Source organism: Mesitornis unicolor, unplaced genomic scaffold, assembly GCF_000695765.1.
Source record: "Mesitornis unicolor isolate BGI_N332 unplaced genomic scaffold, ASM69576v1 scaffold16977, whole genome shotgun sequence".
In the NCBI taxonomy this organism is placed as follows: domain Eukaryota; kingdom Metazoa; phylum Chordata; class Aves; order Mesitornithiformes; family Mesitornithidae; genus Mesitornis; species Mesitornis unicolor.
In genome coordinates, this window is record NW_010196017.1 from 49,687 (window position 1) to 73,906 (window position 24,220).

The 24,220-nt window shown below is 39.7% G+C and overlaps 1 protein-coding gene across 1 annotated transcript in view; it reads right to left on the reverse strand.

Moving 5' to 3' along the window:
* Positions 1–23,830, reverse strand: part of RMDN2 (regulator of microtubule dynamics 2) — a 46,267-nt gene extending 22,437 nt beyond the window's left edge. The window contains exons 1-4 of the mRNA XM_010188316.1: positions 23,376–23,830; positions 15,320–15,512; positions 14,259–14,361; positions 11,976–12,036 (exon numbers count right to left, since the gene is read on the reverse strand). Of these exons, the coding sequence (XP_010186618.1) occupies positions 11,976–12,036; positions 14,259–14,361; positions 15,320–15,512; positions 23,376–23,830 (812 nt within the window). The remainder of the gene's footprint in view (positions 1–11,975; positions 12,037–14,258; positions 14,362–15,319; positions 15,513–23,375) is intronic.
* Between the last annotated feature and the right edge of the window lie 390 nt (positions 23,831–24,220).

Below are 24,220 nucleotides of genomic sequence, written 5' to 3' on the forward strand. Positions count from 1 at the left end.
GCATTCCTTCACCTCTAGCATTCCTTTAATATCCTTAAAATTATTTAAAAACATACACATTCTGCCCTAACAGGATCACTACTAATATTACTAGCTGCCTATTGCTAAGATTACTCTTATTATTATAAACTGGGGACACTGACAGTGACAAAAGAAATGTGAGATAATTTCTATTAACAATTTGTATTGTTAAGCAGGTATAACTGAAAATATTTTCAGAGATATCTACCTATAAATACTCAGATTTCCTAAGCAACACTATGGTCTTATTGACAGTCCACCTAAAATTCTATTGCTTTTTCCTTCTTACTTCAACAGCTATAGACTTACTACATATAAGGACTCTCTTGCATGAATATAAATTGTAATTTCCTTGGACCTATTTTCATTGTTATTAAGACAACTCTGCATTTCTGTATGAAACTAACAGAACCAACAAAGAGATATTTAAGCAGCATAAACTAAACAGAGGATTTCTTGAAATTTTTCAGAATTAAAAATTTTACAGTGCAGTATCAAATGAAAACACAAATTAATCCTAAAAGAGGGAAATAAAGTTGAAGCCCAGAGGAAAACATGAGAGTTATGCAAGGAACTTATCGAGTTAATTATGGTGACAGACACGCAATCTGTATGGCACACACAGCTTTTAAGCATTACTAAACCTCAGCTTTCTTGAATTTCTTTATATAATGTAATTATTCAAGGTCCAGTGAATCCTCATTAAACTGGCACAGCTAATCTAACTGAATCAATGATTCTGCTGCTTATGGTTATGCCTAGTGGTTTTCAGTTAGAAATGGTTAGAAAAGTTATCGCATTTTCAGTGGGGACATGTTCGCAGGTAAGGCGTGCGAGCCGGTGTGACAAGAGCAGCTGAATTTGTCAGTGCTCCAGCCAGGTTGTCAAACACGGTTGAGCGGGATGTGTGTTGTGACCAGTGTGCGCTGAACAAAATCCGGCTAATGGCACCACAGCTCTTGACAGCAGAGCTGTAGGGGGGGGGCGAATTTTGTACGGGAATGAGATGCAAGTGAGGGAAAAGGCAAGGGGTGGGGGTCAGGAAAGTTCATGTATTTAGAAAGAGGGGGAAGGTACTGAAAACTTTATTAGGCTTAAGTAACTCAGGCAACATTTCCCCTATTCCCTTTACTCATTAAGTGCTAATCAGATAAACTCAGCATACCATAGCTAAACGGATTGCTGCTACAAAAGAAAACAATGAAAAGCGAACAAGCTAATCCAGCATCTTGCAGTATTTCCTTGTCTGTGCGTGACAAGAAAGAGGGCCTTAGTTTAAACCAGTTCAAAGAAGAACTTCTACTTACAGCTAAAATCTCTGGGGAGGGACATCCCAGTAAAATTTTCAACGAATGAAAAATAAGCTAACCTACTAACTTTAAAGACTTTAAAGAAAAAAAAATATTTTTTCAAGGAGAAAATAAGAATGGCTTTCGTGTATTAGCGTAGGGTTTTTTCTATTTTATACTTTAGAACTGGGCTAGGAAGGCAATTGGCATACACCAGTTATTTAATTTCTGGAGTTCTACGACATTTCAGATATTCATTTCGTTTCTAAAAAAGAAAAAAAAAAGGTGTGGTGTTTCTTTTTTCTAGGAAAGAATTTTTAGGCATTTTTAATAATTTTCAAAGAGTTTAAAAATCAGACTTTTATTTTCACTCACCCAGGGGGTGCTGTTCAGAAAATGATGAGAGAAAACGAGGAAGGAAGCAACTACAAATGCTTCCATCTGGTTCTTGTCACTTGGTCCCGAAACCACGGTTCCGGACGCCCGGCCCCGCTGCCGGCATCGCCGGCGGCGGAGAGGGTCCCGGGGAGCCGAGGCTGAGCCGCTCCCGGTCCCTCCGCGCTGCCACCGCCCCATCTCCTGGTGACACCCGGGCACAGCAGGCAGCCGTAGCCTGGGCCTTTCACTGCTCTTTTACAGCACATTGTGCGCTATCATAAAAACTGTAGGGGGGGGGAGGGACAAAAAAAATATATATATCACTCAATTACATGGAAATATCCTATGAAGTGGGTAAATCGTCCATATCTTTTGTTAGAGCAAGTGATACTGGTTTCCCTCACAACCACAACCTGCCTTATGCCTTTTGATTAAAATACAGTTTACAGTACTTTCACAGAGAAAACTAAAGAGAAAACTGTACTATACTGTACATGCTGCAAGGACGTGACCTAACTGCTGAGCTAAGGCTACTTCTGGATAGTGTAAAAAAAAACAAAAACAGCCACAGACATCTTAATCTAAATAAATATAATGATCATAACCTCACTGAGACAAAACCAGTACTTCTGTTAACATCAAAAAATGTATTTTCAGATGGAAGAAAAGTTACTAAGCACAGCAAAGGAGCATACAGATTAATCATTCACAATTAATACTCCTTTTCTAAGCACAAACACAACCAAAGTAACTCAGTAGTAAGCCAGCACCATGTTCCTTTGCTACAAACGATGTCACTGAAACTCAGACTCGCAAGAAACAGGAGTTGTCAGGGACAGACGTCAAGTGCCCATGTGGCCCTCATGTAGAGGGGTCCAGATCTAGAATTAATGTTTTCCCTTCCGGTGTTCCAGCATTTCTATACATACTCTGATAAGATAAAACTGCAAGAGGCATACCTTACCTGCTGCTAAAGGAAGAACAGCAGGTTGATCCAGTGAGTTTTATCAAGCATGTTTGCAACCAACCTGAATTTTCAAACCAAAAATGCAGAGATGCTACCAACACTAAGACTCTGGCAACAGCAGCTTATCCCATATGAAATGGTGCAGGGCTCACATTTAACAGTCTAGGTCTCCCTGTTAGCAGCTCTGTGTCAAAAGGAAAGTTTTTCTTAACTGTAACTGGTATGACTTTGTGAATAGGAGGAAAGTTTGGGATATTTACTAATACCAAAGAACTTGATCACCTGTGTCATACCTATTTTTCACTCCCTCCTCTTCACCAGAGACACATTTGACACTAAGGTAGTATGAGTACAGGCTAAAGTGTGGGTAACACAAGAGGCCCACTGAAAAGAAATTCCAGGTCTAAATGCACTCTCGTGTCTCTCTGTCTCTGCACAGCTCAGAGTCCCGTGTACCCATCTGATTTCTCTGCCACCGACTCCTTCCCTCACCAGTTTCACGCACTTACGTATTCTGACAGACTCTGCAATGCAGCCAGACCTCAGGCTTTCTTTTTAATCTGACTTCAATGAGATATCAATTCCTATGCAGTGAGATTTTGCAACACATATTACTGTTTATGACTCCTCTTGCACTACTCTTCCAAAGATCACAGTTTTGCATACTTAAAATTGTATCACTCTCTTACCATGATATGCCATCTGTAAAAATACATGTCATATTAAGTTTCTGTGGCAAAGTACAGTAACAGTTTGATAACACCTTCCTCATGGTGGTAAGGGTGTGGAAGCAGTGGCTAAGAATGTGAGAGACTGCCAAGGTACAACGTAAAATGCGCCAAGGTGCAAAGTGAAGTGTTTAGGTGGGTTTTTGTTTATTATATTTCTCTGTTGTTTTTTTTTTCTTCGTTTGTTTTCTTTTTTCTTCCTCTTCTTGGAATACAACCTAGTCAACATTGTAGAAATTGGCAGAAATATCGTTTTTATATTAAAAATTCACCAGAGCACTGAAGCTGAGCTCCAGGGAAATATCAGATGTAGCACACACAGTTGCATAGGTGATGCTTGCAAAAACATGGAAAACAAACCCATATTTTGGTTAAAAAAGCACAAAAGTAAAGACACTTCAGGATTCTGGCTTAATAAATTATTGCAATACATACAATATACCAAAACAACAACAAATTCTGATTTTAATGCACATTGACGGAAGTTCACCGGTGCAACGTCTGGGTGCCATGTTCTGCATTTCTGAGGCTGTGTAACCCACAGCTGTTCCTGTGTTCCAGAAATTTAACTTTTCTTTTTATAGCAGACATTTTTAGTCGTTACAGCTGCAAACACAATCTTGAATAGAAGGATACAGTCTTCACAAATGTGGAAACAGAGTGAAACAACAGCTTTCAGAGATAGTAACACAACAACTCTCCTTAACAGAGATGTAACAGGGATTGCCAGGTTGTCAGTATTATTTCCTCTGTGACCGTTCTGGCAAACAGCCTGTAGGAAGTAGATGTTTTCACATTTCAAACCTACCTCCCTTACATTTGCATGACGGTGCTGCAGTATTTCCCCAATGCACTCCTATTTCAAGAACCTTTTCCCAGGAGGTGCACCATACTCATGGGCTGGCCTACAGACCTGAGCCCAGTCCCTTGCCAAGGGCACTGTCACACAAGCACCAGCATCTGCTGCCTCCCTTCAGTGAGGAGGAAAACATGCACCAAGAAGAAAGATCAACAGATGAAGAACTTGGAGAAGGGACCATGAACTCTCTGAGGTATCGCAATAACATTTCTGAACTGAAATATTCCACTGACTTGCCCTATGGAAAAGAAAAAAACCCACCACCACCTCACCACTAGATTCTGATTCATTTTTTTTTAGCACAGAGTGACTTGTATCAGATCAGATCACTAACTTCAGCAACCACACAGTCCTAATGCATCCCTTTCAACCACTCTCTCATTTAAATGCTCTAACTAGAAATATACAAGAAGCTATGCATCACTCTGATCCACTTACTACAGACAAGTTACTTTGTCTGTAGCTTTTCAGAAGTGGCTTCTGAATTTGCCTTTTTGTATTTGAAATTTTAAATTATTTTTACCAAAGTAATAAGTAATTTAAAGATTACTGACTAAGATTAAGCATAACTAACAAGAAAGATTGCTGTAAAACGTTTTGGTCTTCCCATAAATCAAACACAGGGACAGCAACTACTAACCTGAAACTTTGTCATACCAAGATTTGACTGAAAGTAGCTCTGCACATGGTATCAAATCCTGAAAAACAGGAGTATGATAGAAAGCGATGCTTGCAGCTTGTAAGTTATCTGTCTCTTCTAAGACTAAAAGAGGGATAATTAAGGGCAGAAGGTTACATCTTTTGTTCAGAAGACACACGAGCTATAAGTTTCTACATTTCTGAATACTTCATACCTCTCAAGTAATACAAAACACCTTCTGGCTAGATACTGCACTGTTACCCACAAGCCTTCCTCACTGAAGAATGTTCTACCTGGGAATATCATGTCCTCGCATTTTTTTGCCCTTAACTGAAGTAAATATCTGAAGTAAGGCAAGATGCTGAACTCCAGGCTTACATTAGCAAGAGTTTGCTCATGAGACCATTCCGCTAAATTCTGCTGGTAGAGACAAGAGACACACTCTATTTCCCAGACAGCTTATAGGAGTTCCACAAAAGAGGAAAACCCTGCTCTGGAAAAGAGATGTTTTTGCCAGTCTAACTTCATCTACACCAGAGCTTTACTGGTACAGTTATGCCAGTCAGGGTGTGAGAAAAACATATTTAAGCGGTAAACAAGCAGCGGGGATAAGCTTCCAAAAGCAACTTTCAGAGAGGTCTATAGCCCTAACCCTTGCTTAACAAGGACAGTGTACATATCTAATGAAGAAAGCTGAAAGTGCCATGCTATAAAAAGTTCTCTAGAAGAATTAAGAGGCATATTTAAAAGCATAGCAGCAAACGACCTTTTTTGATGCAGAGGAAGGGCAGGAAATAGTTTTAAATTAATTCAGCTCCAGTGAGGTGTTCTCTGTTGACTTAAAAATCCAAACGTAATTGACCCTAAAAGTAAAAATAAGAGCACACCCCTAAGCTAGGGATATTGGATGGATGATAAGATATATATACATCAGATATGTTCAGATACATATATATAAATACATATATATATCTATATAGATATATAGATAAGAACTAGATGGCATATTTAAAGAGATACATATATCAGAAAATATATACATGTATCAGAAATACTAAATACAAACTGAATTGCAACTCACAAGAAACATAGAAGGCAATAAGAGGTTCTTTAAATATAGCAGAAGGGAAAGAAACATAAATGAAAGTACAGAACAATTAGCAATGAGGAAATAATGACAGAAGATGAAACCAGCAAGGCTGAATTCAATTCCTTCTTTGCTTATATTTCCCCTACCGCACAAGGGTTAAGTGTAAGTAGAGAGCAAGAAACAAGACCAGGAAAATAATGGGCCTGTCATTTAATCCTCACTCATTTAGTAAACCATAATATATTAAACAGTTTAAGAGAACATTAGAAATAATGTATGAGTGGGCAATATAGCTAGCTGCTATACCAAACATGAGTTAAAGCCTCAGCTGTGTTGATAGGAAATATCAAAAACCTTCAGAAATAAGAAAGTACAGATTAGTAAAAAAATCAACCAAAACTTCCCTTAGTCAAGGGCAGAAAGCCAGCTTCTTCATCAGCAGCTAACACAGAATGAAGTAACCTTACACGAAAAATGAGAAAACTGTCTAACAGAGAGATGGGCTAATCTTACCCAGGCTAAGATTATTTACCTTGCACAGCTTAGGAAAATGTTAGGTTTGTGGTGAGACGGAAAGGAAAGATTTTAGTCTGAGACAGCATTGCTTTCACACTGAGCTTGCATTAATGCTGAGCTTCTCATCTGTGTATCCAATCTCCTGTTACAGCCGATGGAGATCCTGCTCCATGCACAGGATCCCTGCCTGGACACAGGTCCCTGTTGCCACTGAAGGTACCCTAGGGTTTCCCACCACTTCTAGCTGCTGACCTGGAAGGGTACAGACCCAAAAGGTCCTGTGTGACACCTGCCACATCACGCAAACACCCTGGCATGTCAAATAGCACATGGTGCCTATCAAACATTAACTCTCCATCCCCTCTAAGTGGAAGGCAAGTCCCTCACTCACATGTAGACACATATAATAGAGACAATACATTTAGCTCTCAGTTTGGAGTTGGGTACTGCCCTTCATCTCTGAACTGAGATGGTATGCCATTAAGTAATGACCTCATAGTGAACCTACTATTTTTGTATAAATATTTGTTCTATTTTTTCTTTGAAGTTTTGTTTGCTCTCTTACTATCCTTTTTATCTATGGATTTCATATTACTTTCACATATTATTTCTTCATGTCTTAATTGTGTTGCACTGTTTTCTGTTCATACACGGTTTCATCTGGTAATGATTTCAGGAAAAAATCTGTTTGCATACAACTTTGAGAACACAGTTTCTACAGGGAAGATTACCTGAAGTCTTATTTCCTGTTCATGGAGATTAACATGTAAATAATGCCTAGATAAACTGGATAAATTTGCATCAGCCAAACTCAAGAAATCCAGACCTGACATATAGCTCACTGCAAAAATCTCCCAGGTAACACAAAAAGTCCCAGAAAGGAAAGAGGTGAGGTGAAGGGACTACAGCCAAATCAAACAGTTTCAGGATAAAGTATTCTGTAAGTGCAGAAGGACACAAAACAAATGACACGAATTTGTCATGAACAAACACTATCAAACAAAAATATTTTTCTTTTCTGACAAGATAAACAAGTCTGGAATACTAGAGGAATGTAACAAATGGATATAGCTTGATCTTTTTGTGGTCTTCGATTTTGTCATAGAATCATAGAATAGTATGGGTTGGAAAGGACCTTAAAGATCATCCAGTCCAACCTCCCTGCCATGGGAGGGCAGACCAGGTTGCTTAAAGCCCCATCTAATCTGGCCTTGAACACTTCCAAGGAGGGGGCATTCACAGCTTCCCTGGGCAACCTGTGCCAGTGCACCCTCACAGCAAAGAATTTCTTTCTAATATCTGGTCTAAATCTACCCTCTTCCGGTTTGAAACCATCACCCCTCGTTCTATCACTACCTGCCCTTATAAAAAGTCCCTCCCCAGCTTTCCTGTAGGACCCCTTCAGGTACTGGAAGGCTGCAATAAGGTCTCTCTGGAGCCTTCTCTTCTCCAGGCTGAACAGCCCCAGCTCTCTCTGCCTGTCTTCGTAGGACAGGTGCTCCAGCCCCCTGATCATCTTCACGGCCCTCCTTTGGACCCGCTCCAGCAGCTCAATGTCCTTTTAGTGTTTGGGGCCCCAGAACCGGATGCAGTACTCCAGGTGAGGTCTCACGAGAGCAGAGTAGAGAGGTAGAATCACCTCCCTCGCACTGCTGGCCACACTTCTTGTGATGCAGCCCACGATGCGGTTGGTCTTCTGGGCTGTAGCCGCACATTGCTGGCTCATGTTGAGCTTCTCATGAAGTAACACCCCCAAGTCCTCCTCGGGACTGCTCTCCAGCCATTCTCTACCCAGCCTGTATTTGTGCTTGGGATTGCTGTGACCCAGATCCTACCTGATGTTCCTCAAAATGTAACCATGGAAATATTGTTTAGACTAAATCCGCTGTAGATGGTTGCAGAACCAGGTTCATGTGAACCTGAGCATCATTACAGCTGTTCCACAAAGTTTTGTGCTGGGTCCATTATCTTCCAGTAATTTAATTAATCAAGTAAATGATTTTAAAATACCCACAAAACATTTTAAAAATAGAATTTTAATCTAGGAGGCGATGCATTTACAAACCTAAACACCATCAATAAATCTGAGAAATGGTCTAAAATCAACATGAGATCAATGAAAAGTGTGTAAAGTACTATGGACTAAAAATGAAATGTACAGTTATAAAAAAAGTCCATCTGGTCAAGCAGCGACACAGCAGAAAAAGATCTACTGGGACCATGGACTGAACAACAGTCGGCAGGCTAGAGAAAAACATACCAATATCTGGAGCATGGAAGTCCATTCTGCCCAGTATTGAGAGCCTCAGTTACAGTGGCACAAGCAGTATGGGGCGTCACACTTCAAAAATTATGCATCAAGTCAGAAAGACAAGTGGGCAAAATATTCAGAAAAAAAATACCAAACTGTTCAAATCTGTGGTGTCCATTTACGCCACTAGAAAGCCACCAGTTCAACAGTAACTGATAAAACCCTCAACATTCACTTGCAACCTGGATACAAAAAAGGATGAAAACCATAAACCACACAGAAATCCACTGCCTGTTTCAAGAAGCAGTAGCTTATAAAAGAGAAGATTTTCCTCTTAAACCTCTCAAATAGGCTTTCTGAGCTAACCTCTGGAACACATCTCCTTACACTCCTAATTCTCCCTTGCTAGATGTGCTTGCCAGTACAGGATCTCACATCTGAAGTCCAGCAGACCACCTACGTTTCCCTGAACAACGTAAGCTTTTATCAGCGTAGTTCCTGCCAGTGAAACAGCATTTGTACCAGGAGATTTTGCCCATCTTGTTGGCTTGGTGGGGGAAGAGAAGGAGGGAGGCAGGACTTGTGCTTGCATGTGATTTTGTGGTTGTTTATACACATAGCTCTAGCTGAGAAAGGTACACCACCATTGACTTGAAGAAGTGACCATGGCTGTGGTCAGGCAAACAGCAGAAATGGCTGTAAATGGCTTTCAGCAAGTTGTGGGTTTCAAATCACTTTGCACTGAGGAGTGCTGCTCTTCTATTAGTTTTGCTGCCAGGGTGGCAACCTCCGGCTGATAGGAATTAACAAATGGCTGTGTAAGGCCAAAAGCAAAGGTTCTGTCTTAATCTACCACATTATAGCCAGCTGTAGCCTGGGCTTCACCTCCAGGCAGGCATCATCAGTACTTTCAGGACATCGAAAAGAGCAAATGTAAATGTCTGTAACTGCGAGGCTTAGTCAGTATTCCCACAGCACAGCACTTCTAGCACCCTGCTTTTACAAAGCGGGTGTTTGGATCACTAGTTGTTAGAAACAGAAGGGAAAAAAAAAACATGGAAAGAAGGCAAAGCTCACAGGAACACAGCATGGAACAATAACATAGCCCAACTTTGAAGTTTAGGAGAGAGAGACCAAGCCAGAAGTCACCTAAGTGAATGAAAACATCTGTGTCTGATTAAGTATCTAAACCTGAGCAAGCTGACATGTGCTCCCTTTGCTGGCCATACAGATGTTGTCAACTGAACCTCAAGAGAAATTCAGCTCACCCCGATGCCGATGGGCAAAATGGACTCAGATGAACTGCACTCCCTGAAGTGGCTACTTGTTTTTAGATTGTGAAGGGAGCCTGGGATAAAAGGATTTGGCTTAGATACATAGAAGTTAAGTGAAATCCTGCCCTACATCTGTAATGAAAAAAAAATGAAGAACACAGAAACCAAAATGGAAAGGAAAATCTAACAATATTAAAAAATAAATCAGGAGCTCAGTAAAATCGCTTATTTAAATAGTAAGGTGAGGAGCTATCCGCTGTAACTCAGCAGAATTATCTTTTACCTGATAATGTTGATTTAATAAAAAAGTATTTACATTTGCAAAGAGTCTGTTAGTCCTGGCAAAGTCTGCAAGATTAATTCAAGTGTCAAGCTTGGAGAAAAATAATATGATAAAACAAAAATTGAGAACTTATTTGAAATACTCCTCTCATTGTCTATTTTTAATTATGTATTGGGTTTTCTGTGAGGGGTTTTTGGTTGTGTCTTTGGTAACGGGGGAAGGGCTATGGAGATGGCCCTTTAAGAAGCTACCTGAAAAGCTCCCCCTTTTCCTTTGTCAGACCCACCTCTGACCAGGGCCAAGCCAATTGGCACACCTGCAAATTCATGTATTTAAGGGGGGTGCAGGGCAGGCCTCTCTCTCTCTGTCTCTCTAGCACCGGCCCTGACCAGTGTGGCCCCAGGTGCGGGTGGCACGGCCTCGGCCTGGCCCGGCCGGACTTGGCCAGCCCTGACCACAACTTAAGCTTAAGCCCCGCTGCAGCTTCATCCTGAAAAAAAAAAAAAAAAGAGAGAGAGCCAAGATCTCCATAACCATTGGAGGAGACCTGCAGTGGAGAAAGGAGTGGGGCCCGAGGGGAATAACTCTGAAGAACACCAAGGTCAGTTGAAAGAAAGCAAGCAGAGGGAGAAGGAGGAGAAGGACACAGAACCCAGGTTTCACCTTTGCAACCCATGGCGAGAGCCGGGTTGACTGGTCGTGTGTGAGGGAACTGTGACCATGGGCAGACCCAGATTGGAATTTTGTGGACTTGGGCTGAAGCAATTTTGTGTGTGAGGGAAACTGCAGCTGTGGGCAGACCCATATTGGACTTTTGAGGAGTTTTTCCCCTATGGAAAGGGGGCCACGTGGAAGCAGAGAGAGAGACACTAGGCTGAGGGTGGTTTTTTTTTTCCCTACTCCTGAGAAGCACGTGGTGGGAAGACTGACTGCAAACCCCCACTCCCATCCCCCTGCGCCTCGAGGCAAAGGGGGAGGGGGAAGGTGAAGGAACCAGGAACAAAAGTTGAGCCCGGGAAGAAGGGAGGGGTGGGGGGAAGGTGTTTTGACTTTAAGATCTGGTTGTATCTCCCATTGTTCTACTCTGATGCTGGTAACAAATTAAAATTGTTTTGTTTTTATTCCTTATGATGAGTCTGTCTTTTGCCTGTGACCTGTTTAAGTGGTGAGAAGCCCTCCCAGTCCTTATTCTGACTAGCCCTTTTTTGGGGCATCATGGTGCTCAGTTATGCACTGGGCCTAAACCACGACAAAATATTAGAATTTAGATTATTATAAGTAAAAGAAAGGACAAAATACAAGGCCAAGTGACATTATTTTGCTACTGTTGAAAGAGAAGGTAAACAGAAAACTATGGCTTCTCTGACCAATAATACACTGGTTTAAGCAAATACTCCCTTCTACATTCCATGGCACGTACTAAAGTATGGCTACTGAGTCCGTTTCACATGCTTCACAGAATACTTCAATGTAATTTTTAGCTGTAACTGGTGATAATTGAGTTCCATAAAACTATGAAAAGGTATTAATGAATACTTTATGAAATTGATGTGAAACTGCAGCATGATAAATGCAACTTGCTGCGGGCACTATTTAGAGCCAAAGAGACCTGGGGGTTTTTTTGCTGGGCTTGATTAATACATATAGCTGTGCAAAAATGCACACATTCTCAAACTTACCACTGGTGACTTTCAGCACTCGTGGCATCCAGCTGAACAGCCTTTTCAGCTTTAATCTTTCCTGTAAATGGAATACAATATATTAAAGGATTTATTGTACTTCTCCATGTTTTAGGCAACTCTCAAGAATGAAGCAATCTGATATACTCTAACTGCAAAGAAGAAATTGCTTCCTGCTCTTCTAAACATTTAGATGGACAATTTAACATCCTGGCTTTGCATCATCTACATACATGTACCCCATACATACATATATAAGTACGTGCATATATCTATATACACACACATATGTGGGTGCGATTTTAGTATTTTCTCTTAAAATCCAATTCAGATGCAGCTAAACCAAAGAAGGACTGGACTGGACTACCAAAGGAGGCTGTGTTGCTGCAGGACTGAAGACCCTTAAAAGCAGGTTAGAGAAGCACCTGTCAGAAGAACCAGCAAAGCTGTTTCCTGCCTTGGGAATGAACTAGTTCAAGTTTCTTTCCAGCACAAAGACTTTCATTAAGTTTGACTTTTAAGTGAATAAAGATGACAGTAGGTGATTTGATCAAACCCATGCTCCCAGTAAGGACTTCAGATGAGATGCTTGCTCTTTGCAAAGTCTCAGCTGCAACCAATTAAGCTACACTGACATTTCTGTACTGCAAGTTAACTTCTAAAAAACAAAGAACAGCATACACAGCCCTCCAACCCAGCAGAATTAAAAAAAACACAAAACTACTGCCAGCTCCCCCGCAGTCTCAATCCCTCTGCACCACTTCCAAAAACTGAGATGAAAAAGGCTGCTGCCACCCACCACTTCATGAGAACGAGTCAAACTAGGCTGGTTACTCAACACCTAAGACCCAATTTCATTCCACCATTCTTTATCTCTCCCTGTCTTTTGCTATGCCATTATCTTTCATCAGCTGAGGCTACATGCAGTCACTGGTACAAGCAATGGATCCAGCCACAGAGTTTTACGGCTGTAATTTAGTTTGTGTCATAATCCTCACTGCACTGGGTGATTTCCATTCAAAAAAGCCAAGATGCTACTAAAGCAAAGAGAGTCTCAATTAAGTAGCTAAGACAGTGCAAGTCTTCATGACTATTTAGATGACAAAAGGATAGGGACAAAGGCTTTGGACAAGCTCAGGTTGGCTATGTGTCCTGGTTTTGCTAGGTTAAAATAATACAATTAATTTACTATTCAAGAGAATTGCATTTCTGAGAGGACTACAGTGTTCGATTTAGTGTGCCAAAACCAGCACACTCGGGAATATGCAATGACAGCACAAAGGCATGACGCTGCCTTTAAGGATGACAAAGGGCAGCCAAAACTGCTTTGTCAGTGACGTTGTCACTGCTGACAGAACAAAAAGTAGAAAACAAGAAAAGAATCACAGAAGACAAAATAACCCAAACTTGGCATACACTTAAAAAAACTGAATTTGGTGTAGCAAAAACCAGAGAGGCAATGGAGAAACAGTGGAGAAAGTATTCCCAGATACCGGCAAAAAGGATTATTGTAAGAACAGTGTGTTGACTGGAGGAGAGAGACACAGGTAGAAAAGATGTAGGTTTATAGTAATGAAGAGAAAAAGGTCCAAAACAAAAAGTGAAATGTAAACCATACCTCTATGCATCCAGACAGTGAAAGAAAGGGCAATGCTTTTAAGAGAAACGTTTAAAAAAAAAAAAAGTGCTGTGAAGAAGAAAATCAGAACCTTGTTGAGGTTAAGCTCTCAGATAGGAAACGTAGTGAGAAATGCCTGAAAGCATCATCAATTGTCACATATGACTTCTGTTTCTGATCAGTATTTTTTCCAGATTCACAAAGTTTCATCTCCACCATCACTACAAAAGAGGCTGCTGATATGCAGGAGTGTTCCACAGGAAAGCAGAAAAACAAACCTTGACTTTGCCCTGGCATTTATTTATTCCTCTAGCTCTTCCAAAGATGTAATTAAGAAACTGCACTGACAGCATCTGTCTTTTTTCACATTCTGTAAACATCTGATTCTCAATAAAATATACGATTTTAAAGCACCATTCAGATTTAACAGCCTTCAATTGTGACCCACAATACTTCTCCTTCACCAATTTTGGATCTCTCCAGTGAGGAAAGAATGGACTGAAGTTGTATACTGTGACACTTTATTGCATAAAGCATTATTATTACAGTACAAATGCTCCTGTTTATTGGAATGGAAATGCCTTGGATTGGAAAACTTAATCAGTTCACAGCATGTTTCACTACATTCAGATGGCATCCTACAGAAAACATCTTTCTCTGCTTACCATCAGTAACGTATTTCCTCTTCTCCTCAGCATCAGTAGTCATGTCAAAGAGATCTCCGTAACTGCGTGCAAGTCTCCAAAGGAAGTCCACATAGTTTTCATACTGAAAGTAGAGGACAGCTGGGTGATTAAACGGATCAGAATGTGATTTAAACTGTTTCCTTTCATAATGCTTAAAGCAGGTTATCAGAACGTGGCATAAATCTTCGGTTATTTTGCATCCTTATATACTACTTTTGGTTGATGCGACAACCAAATGACCAATTTTCAAAGACCAAAGGAGAATAAAGCTTTTGGAAACACCTTGGGCTGCCTAAAGAAGTTTTATTTCATGTATCAGTTTTAAAGCTCTCTTATTATAAAAAATAAAAAGGTAATCCAGTAAAGCACAACAGATCCCTGAATTATGTGATGTATACTTTCTTTAGGTATGCCATAAACACCACTCTCACTCCCAATTAGTATCTCATCTACCTTCCTGGGTATTTCAATATGTAAATGAAAATATAATCAGAACTATGTTTGCCAAATCAGAATAAACTGGTATGCTGAATTAAGCACTGCTCATCAAACCACTGAAATTTTATCTAAAGTTACATATGTGCACAGTAAAGTCAAAGGAAAAATTCACATGAAATATATCAGAAAGGTATAAGCAGACTACAGCCTCATAGTTTGATTTCTTGAGAACACTTGCTCTGGTTATTACTTAATTCCACAGGACTTTCTCACATAGACCATTCTAAAACCAGGAAAAATAAGCATCAATTAAATAGAAAAAAGCCCATGATCTTTCTTTGTTGCATGCAACAAACTACATCAAACAAAGCTTCACAGTCACTGAGACTAGACAGGACGTAAAATAATAAAACTTCTATGCCCACCTAACATGAATACTGACAACACTCTGAAATATTTCTTTTTCACTGTATTTTAATAATACAGATGAAATTTCATCTTCCATTCCTGTATGGATTTTAATGCTTGTATTAAGGAAGTTCTCAAAAGCAGTGCAAAGCATAACTAAATAGCAACATAATATTAAGTTTACCCATTAATACCTTGTCATCTTTCTCAAGCAGCAGTCTGAAGGCCTCTTTTTTATCATCCTCTGAACCCTTATGCAAATTGTCCACTTGATGTAAAAGATTAAATAACTCTTCTTCTTCTGATTTCAGAATGGCATCAGGTGATTTCATACATCGCTTTTCCTCCTCCGAGTCTCCTTCAGAATCAGTATAAGCTGTAAGATAACTAAAATCCCAGAAAATAATAACCATCTTTTCTAAAAATATTGGTAAAGCATTGTTACATTGAAATGCAAAAATTTCTGAGCCAATTTCTTCCAATTGTCTAACCTTAAAGGAGTTTTTATTCATTATATTATTATTATTGTTGTTGTTGTTGTTGTTGTTGTTGTTGTTATTATTATTATTATTATTAAAAACCCTTCATAGAGAAAGGGACACCACGATCATATTCCAAACATAACAAGCAAGTAATTACACTGTTCTGCTGCCTAATACTGCATTAAAAAATGCAGATACATATTAAAAACACATGTATCCTTCTGTTTCAAATAGAGAACACTTTAAAACATTAATGTGTATTAAGACATCCTCTGTAACCCTGAATAGGCCTCTTCAACTCTTTACCTCAATTTCACTTTTTTAAATAGGAATGAGCTTAATAACCAAAACATAAGTGATATAAGAATCACTTCTACAATGCCTTGTTAAACATTTGTTAAGATTTGCCCCCAGTAAAAGAAGGACATCGAGCTGTTGGAGTGGGTCCAGAGGAGGTCCATGAAGATGACGAAAGGGCTGGAGCACCTCCCCTACAAGGATAAACTGAGAGAGTTGGGGCTGTTCAGCCTGGAGAAAAGGCGGCTCTGAGGAGACCTTATTGCAGCCTTTCAGTATCTGAAGGGGTCCTACGGGAAAGCTGGGGAGGGACTTTTTATAAGGGCAGGTAGTGATAGAACAAGGGGTAATGGTTTTACCCTGGAAGAGGGTAGATTTAGACTAGATCTTAGGAAGAAACTCCTACTGCGAGGGTGGTGAAGCACTGGCACAGGTTGCCCAGGGTAGTTGTGGATGCCCCCTCCCTGGAAGTGCTCAAGGCCAGGTTGGACAGGGCTTTGGGCAACCTGGTCTGGTGGGAGGTGTCCCTGCCCATGGCAGGGGATTGGACTGGATGATCTTTAAGGTCCCTTCCAACCCAAACCATTCTATGATTCTATGATCTAAATACAAGTAATAATATGGCTATTATAAATTCCTTTACTTATTTCATTTGCATATGCTGAAGGTCAAAATATCCGAAACTGGGAATGAGCTTATATTAATTCATTATGCTTAGTGCATCAGTACTCAGCACAAGGCAGTCAAGGACAAAGAAATATTCATAAAGGGCATAAATACCATGCAGAGATAAGCAGATGACCTTACTGTCCAAAGTGCTGAGCGTACATAAGGGTCCTCCAATTTCATATAGGAGCAGCTGAATGGCTTCGTTTTTTAAAAGTAGCTTTTAGCTTATGTAATAAAAATGGACAGAAAAGCCTAATCTTCTGAACTGCCACTTTTTGAAAATACTCTTCTGATGAGAAATAATAACGTAAAAGTATTAGCTGCCAGGTTCAGAGATTTTTTTTGAATAGTAACTATTGTCAGAAAAAGCATGAAACGTACTATACACGTTAAGCACTTGAATCATCTCACTAGGTCATGACAGTCAAAATATATAAAATCTATTTTTTTCCAGAAATGTAATCAGTAAAGAATGTTAGCAACATAAATGGAGGTTAATCATCATTGTTTTTAAAGATTCTCTTTTCAATACATTGCTTTTGGAATTGATCAGAACTAAAACATGAGCAGATGCACTTACAGCCTGTAAATGAGCAAGTATAACTGCTTATCAAGCTACAGAAGTTCTAGATGTGGCATGACAGTTTCACTGCAAAATTAACCCAGTAAATATGGGAAAGAGGAGTAAAAAAATACATTCAGATAAAACAATATATACAGAAACCACGTACATATGTCCAAACTGAGAAACAACATGGAGCAGAACAAAGATGGGAAACTTCAGATTCCTACAGATCTGTTTTACATAATCCTGATGATGCTGAAGTGGATTACACATCCTGTGTTGTATCTTGCAGTCTTTATTTGTAAGTCACTGAACATTTATTTTGGTTTTCTGAAACATCTTTAAAAACACAGCATCGTGTTCTTCCATAGCTATTTTGAAAAGGTGCAGAGCTACAACATATATAGGCTGCACTTGTAAGAGCACTAACTTGAGCAGAAGTGCAAGGGATTTAGTGGGAGGGCGGAAGTCTTTTATCTCCAATACATAATCCTATGATGTGAAGTATGTTTGAGAAGTACCTTTCCTCACATGGTTTGGATCATCCACCACCCTTAATTAAAAGATAAATGCACTGAGAGTTTGTCCAACTACCGACCTAAGATAAGGGAGCTAGATAATATAAAGTAGCAGCAATTAAACAGTAAAGGTAATTTCAAATTCCCATACAATACTGCAACCGTAGCACTCCTTAGTTACAGGAATTTGGGCACTGCATCAAATGCTACTGTCATGGTTTAACCCTCGCCCACAACTAAGTGTTGCTGCATAAACATGTGCTAAAATTTCTATGATCGCTACTGTTCCAATGTTAGAAAACAGACAAAAGTGATTATTAGAAAAAGTTACTATCCCAGCAAATAGCCAGGTTGGGCTAACAGCCAAGCCCTGCCACTCTAAACAAGCCCAGCAGAGATTTCCAGGAGCACTGCACCAAACTGTCACGGCCAAACATCAAATTCATATGACATCAGTTAAGTCACATGAGAATATTTACTGAGAGACTCAAATGGGAAAAAGTGTATAGGAGGTCACTATTTAACAGATTACATGAACCCATAAGCAGCTAATTATAAAATATCATGGAAAAATAACCTTTTAAGATCAGATCACACTACATCAAACCTTTCCTCATTCCACCTCTCCTACAGAAACACTATCTCCAGGCCACATTTATGCTGAGAAACAGCAGAGAGGACAGGACACTTCTTCCCCACTCCCTCTCACCTCCACTGTCCTGAGAAATTCTCTCCTACCTCCTCTATTTATTTGCTTTATGAATCCTCAAAGAATTTAAATGTGGAGCAGACTATCTTAAACCTTGATGAGAATGCCATAACTTTCAATTTACTTATCGATGGCATGTTTTAAGGAAGACAAAACAATACCTATAGGACAACCTATGGGAAGCAAAAAACACACCAGTAAATAACTTTTTTCAGCGTAAGGCAATGCCAGTAGCAACAAACCACGCAATCCTGTGCCTGCCGACATACTAACAACTAACTGAACTAAACAACACTAAAGGGCAGAAGCTTCTACACAACCAACAGAGAAGAATGCCATTCTCAAACAAAAGAAACAAAATGTTTAAAATCTTCTCCGAGCTGGGTTTGAAGTGAATAATGTTTTTCAGAGGAAGGCCAGAAGTTAAATGTGCCGATACCAGAATGTTCAAGGGAATACAAACAATTGCTAGTGCTTAAGATTCAGCATGGTAGTTACCCCCGAGATGCATCAGCATTCCTCTAAACTTTGCCTTTCTTTCCTCAGAAAAGTAACTTCAGACAGTCCTCTCTTCCCTGTCTCCTCTGTCTCCAGAGCTAACATTGCTGCCTTCCAGCATTTTCCACAGGAAAAGCACCGAGGTGACAGCCAAGGGCTTTGTGACTTATGATGAGTTCCCACCTCACCAGTCACACACCCCAGGCTCACTCCTGCACTGCTCAGGAGTCATGGGGATAATATGACAGCAAGGTAATTTAATCAAGTCAAACACTAAATATCATTTCAAACACTGTGGCAAACTAGGCATTAAAAATGTTCTTCTGTTTTGTTTCTGATGACATTAATTTTCTTACTAGCTCTCTGTTTGACCCGTATCGTAGCTGAAATGTTTTAAGCATGAAAACTAAGCATAGGCAATAAAGACTTAAAAAAAATAAGATTTTTCCTAACAACTTGAGTAAACTGTACTTTACCAATTTGAACTGAAGTCAGTTTGTCCTTCCAGCTACTTAAGGACAAAATAAAAGTGCAACAGATATTACTGATATATAAGTACAGTAAGAAGAACTTCATAAATGACTTCGAGAAAGCAGCTAGCAGGCTTATACAGCTGTTCATTCCAGAAAAGCATGTTAAGAAGAGCAATACTACAAAAAAATAGCACTAACACAAACAGAAGTGGATATTCTTTTTATCACTGTTTAAAAACTTCAAGAGTCTAAGGGCTGATGACAGTCATCCAAATGGGAAAATAAAAAAAAACTGAGAAAGAATCATTATGGTTTGTTTTACAAATATTTCATATAACAACACTGACATCTGCAATTTTCTGTAAGAGGTTTTATCAGATGACAAATAGAAAAGTGAATATTTACTGTGATAAACACATGGACCAATATTTGAGAAAATGGATGAATTTTTTAAATGCCTACAAGTCAGTGCCAAATTATTTTCACCTTTATTACCAATAGATTTTATTTAAAAAACAGTGGTAAGAATGTGAGGAGTAATGATAAACCAAGAGGACTCAGATAGATCACAAAGGACTGTTCAAAGTTCAAAGAACAAATGGAAATGTGCTGGAGACTCACCATGCTGCGGCCAAGCTGTTCAGTAAATCCTGGCACCTTGTACTGCATTAAAAAAACCCGAGCTACGTGGCATAAAACACCACTGTGGTATAAATTCCCTTTGGTGGTTCAAAAGCTGTGTTGTATTGCCTGTAAACCGGCTGACACTGGGCCTAACTAGGTATCTATCATCTGTTCACAACACTTCAGCTTTTAGACAGATCAAATATCATCTGTTGACTCCTTGCCAACTTAAAAAAATCAGAAACTGACACAGACACAGTCTCATCTGCTCCAGCTAATTCAATAGAAAGGTGATTAAATGTCACAGACTGATATGGATCAAATTTGCACTCTCTGAACCATCAGTAATGATAAGCAGCCTTCGAGGAAGTTTGGCAAAGCAGATCCTTAGGTCTACTGAGGGTTACACTGAAAACAAATGGGCAGCAAAAAGGAAGAAGTGAGGAAGAAGTGAGGAAGAAGTGAGGAAGAAGTGAGGAAGAAGTGAGGAAGAAGTGAGGAAGAAGTGAGGAAGAAGTGAGGAAGAAGTGAGGAAGAAGTGAGGAAGAAGTGAGGAAGAAGTGAGGAAGAAGTGAGGAAGAAGTGAGGAAGAAGTGAGGAAGAAGTGAGGAAGAAGTGAGGAAGAAGTGAGGAAGAAGTGAGGAAGAAGTGAGGAAGAAGTGAGGAAGAAGTGAGGAAGAAGTGAGGAAGAAGTGAGGAAGAAGTGAGGAAGAAGTCCTGCTGAAGATTTAAACTATTTCAAGGAAGAATTATCATCAATAAAACATCTGAAAAAAAAAGGATTTACTGTGGTGAATCCTTCTGGAGACAGATGCCAAATGCAATATGAAAAACTTGGCTGCCAGGCCAGCCGAAGACCAGTGCCAAACATGACACTGATTTCAATGGTTAGGTGGCACTGTCCACCCCAGGTGATCATCTAGACACAATTTATTGTATTGGCAAATGAATGAGTGCTTCTTGCACATTCTTGAATGTTTAAGATTTTCACTAGTAAATGATGAAAACTGAAACAAACTATTAAGAACAGAATAGAGAAAAGCACAGACTAGAAACTATGGGCTTTCTGGCTTTCAGTCAATGTTCCACCCATTCAGTGTACCTTCCATTCAGGCTGTTATTATGTAAAAATATGTATCATTTATTAAAAACCATGTGATATTTTTCTGCTTACAGAAATATATTTTTTTTGAAAGGCAAAACAGAAAGTGTCTTTTCCCAAGGTGCTGAATACCAATGGTGACAATAAGACTATGACCTGAGCGGTTTACAAACCTGAAACCAATGTAGTCATTCAGCACAAGTTCATAAAACACTTAATATTACTTCATCTGCCAATTCTCAGCATCTACCTGTTCATCAGTTAAAACTAGAAGTGCTTAACACAAGCAAAATCCTATCTTCTATATCATGAAAATACTGCTGAGGCAGTGAAATGTGCTGCATGTACTTTAGATAGAATACAGAAAATGAAAAAAAGTTAATTTGTAAAAGAGAAGAATTATTTCTCTAGTGCACAAACTAGCAACTGAGTGCATTATTGTGTGTGGAATTCACCACAGAACAGTATAAAACAATGCACACGATGTTACACCTACAGCACATGAAGTGGTGATGCACATTAACTGGAAAAAACATGCGTGTTATTGTCTCTCACGGCAAACTCTCACAGAACATGCAACACTGTCATTAAAGACTTCAGAAAAAGCTACATACATTGCAACTGTACACAAACTAGGATTAACAACTTATTTCCATTCGCAAAAGGAAGAAAAAAATACAAAAAGAAAATTAATGAAATAGAATCATCTTAAATTTAGATAAGATACACAAAACAAGCACATCAAGCACAAGGTGTTAGTAGGAAAAACACACTTCTTTTCAAAAGGGATTAAAAAATACCATTGGAAAGCACATGCCCAAATGCCTAACGCTATCTATAACCTTGAATTATCTTCCTTCCTTCTGACTGTACACAAATACTTGTCAGAGAAGGCCTCTCTTAAGGACACAGCCAAAGCTTTCACACACTACAATCACTTGTACTGGATCATCTCATCAGCTGCTCCGTCACACAGAAGAACCTGAACAGAGCAGTTTCTTTAGCCAGTTCCCAAACAGCAACACCTCTCTCCTGACCAGAAAACAAGATCTCCTCAAATGCTAGGTGTGGAATAACCCCTGTATCACGTCTGTGAACCTGATTATTCATAAATCTTAGCCTTACCTACATCTCCGACAGGGCTTTGAGCAACCTGGTCTGGTGGAAGGTGTCCCTGTCCACGGCAGGGGAGTTGGAACAAGATGATCTTTATGGCCCCCTCCAACCCAAACCATTCTATAACTCTGTTCTATTTCTATAAAACAATCTGAGAAACTAACAGCACTGAAACGTTTCTATGCCATATGAAGGGGGATGTCTTTAAATATCCCTGCCAGTACTGAATGCTTAAAATATAGAATCAGTGACTTTAAAAAGATAGGCAATTTACAGACATAATGCTGACTACACAGGCACGGATAACACACTGAGAAGATGGTTCAAAAAACTCAGTTGCTATCAATGTACCCTTAGTAAATTGCATTTAAGTATCTATTCAGATTGTAACAAAACACAGTTCCAATCACAGGAGAGTAATGTCACCACAACTTTTACATTACTACTGGAGGGTATACTAGGTAACACATGAAAATACAAAAATACAGTCTCTCTTGGACTGCAGGTACATCTGATCCTTCAGCATGTTCCTCAACTCACGCATGTAGAAGATCCCACAACCACAACAGGACTACAAGATGTGAACAAAACCAGGAACTTTCCACCTTTCTGAAACAGTATCCTACATCCTTCAATAATATTTTTTAAGCTGTCAGAAAGTGTATACAACAGCAAATATACATAAACATACTGCCATACTCATGTTGCATTCAGACACAGGCAAACACTGTACTAACTCATCTTTAAGGCCCACAGAAGACAATAAAGACAAAACGCACAAAACCATTCATATGGGTTGAACAAACTATGTCAGAGACACAAGACAAAACTACTTTCTTACTAGAAGCATTTTTAAAATAACACCATTATTCTGAACTTTGCCTCTCATTGCATAGCTATGTAGCAACACGGCATGAGATTGTTACCAAATGCACACTTCAAAATCTCTATTATGCTTGGTGTTCAGCCAGCTTCAGCTGTAGTGCAGATTCAGAGATTGTCACCCAGGGTTTTCACTGATCTAAAAATTATTAATCTGAATTTTTGGAGGTTTTTTTCCCCTCTGAATATAGAGAAATATAAAATATGCATAAAACTTTAAAAGGGCTCCTGCTTACAATACAAAATTTCACACAGGTAACGATGCAATCTGCACTGTATGTCTACTCTAGTATATACAAAATATTACTGACTCACCCTCCTTCACTTTCAGCCTCCTCAGAGCTGGTAGTTTCTGCTGCACCAGAAGCTGTCTCAGCTTTTCTCCGCTTGGTTGCTCTGTGCGATGGGCTAACTCTCTGAACTTCTCCCTTCCCTCGAAGCTCATTTCGAACAAGCTCTTCAAGCTTTGGAATAGCTTCTTTCAGAAATTCCACCTCTCTCTTCAGTTCATCCACGCTTACTAGCAAGCCATTCAATTTGTCTTGTATCTGCAGTTGTCTTTCGTGTAAAACCATTACTACTCCTTGCTCATTAGGGGCTTCATATTGCAAGCCCACACAATTAAGCCTGTTACCTACATTCAGGAACGCAGGTACATGCACAGCTGCACCGGGTTTTCGGATCTTACGGTACCAAATCACCATCAGGCTTACTCCAGCAGTCCCTGCCATTATGCCCAGTATTAGTCTTTTATTTTCGAAGTAAGACATTTCTGCGCTTTCCTAAAATTGTGAGACAACAATAACAGTCAGAGTTAAAGATGTTTTTCCAACTCTACCCACAGGGCTTACTTTGGTTTTTAAAAAGAATTGGCGTATGCTGCAGATAGGAAGTTACAATACAACTCTGGCAGATTCTGCAATACAAGGAGATGTGCTCTGACAGCACAACACAGCCGGGAGTGGGTTTGGGAGGGATGAGGCACACACTTCTACACCGGCACCGCAGCCTGCGCTTTTAAACTGCTCCGCACATCGGGTTTTATTTTCTTTAATGCGAGAAACTCCTATCATCGGATTTTCCGCCACTGCAGAGCGGCCGAAGCTCGGCTGCCAGGCCGCAGCGCAACCCACATAGCTGGGTGCGTGGGTGAGTGCCTC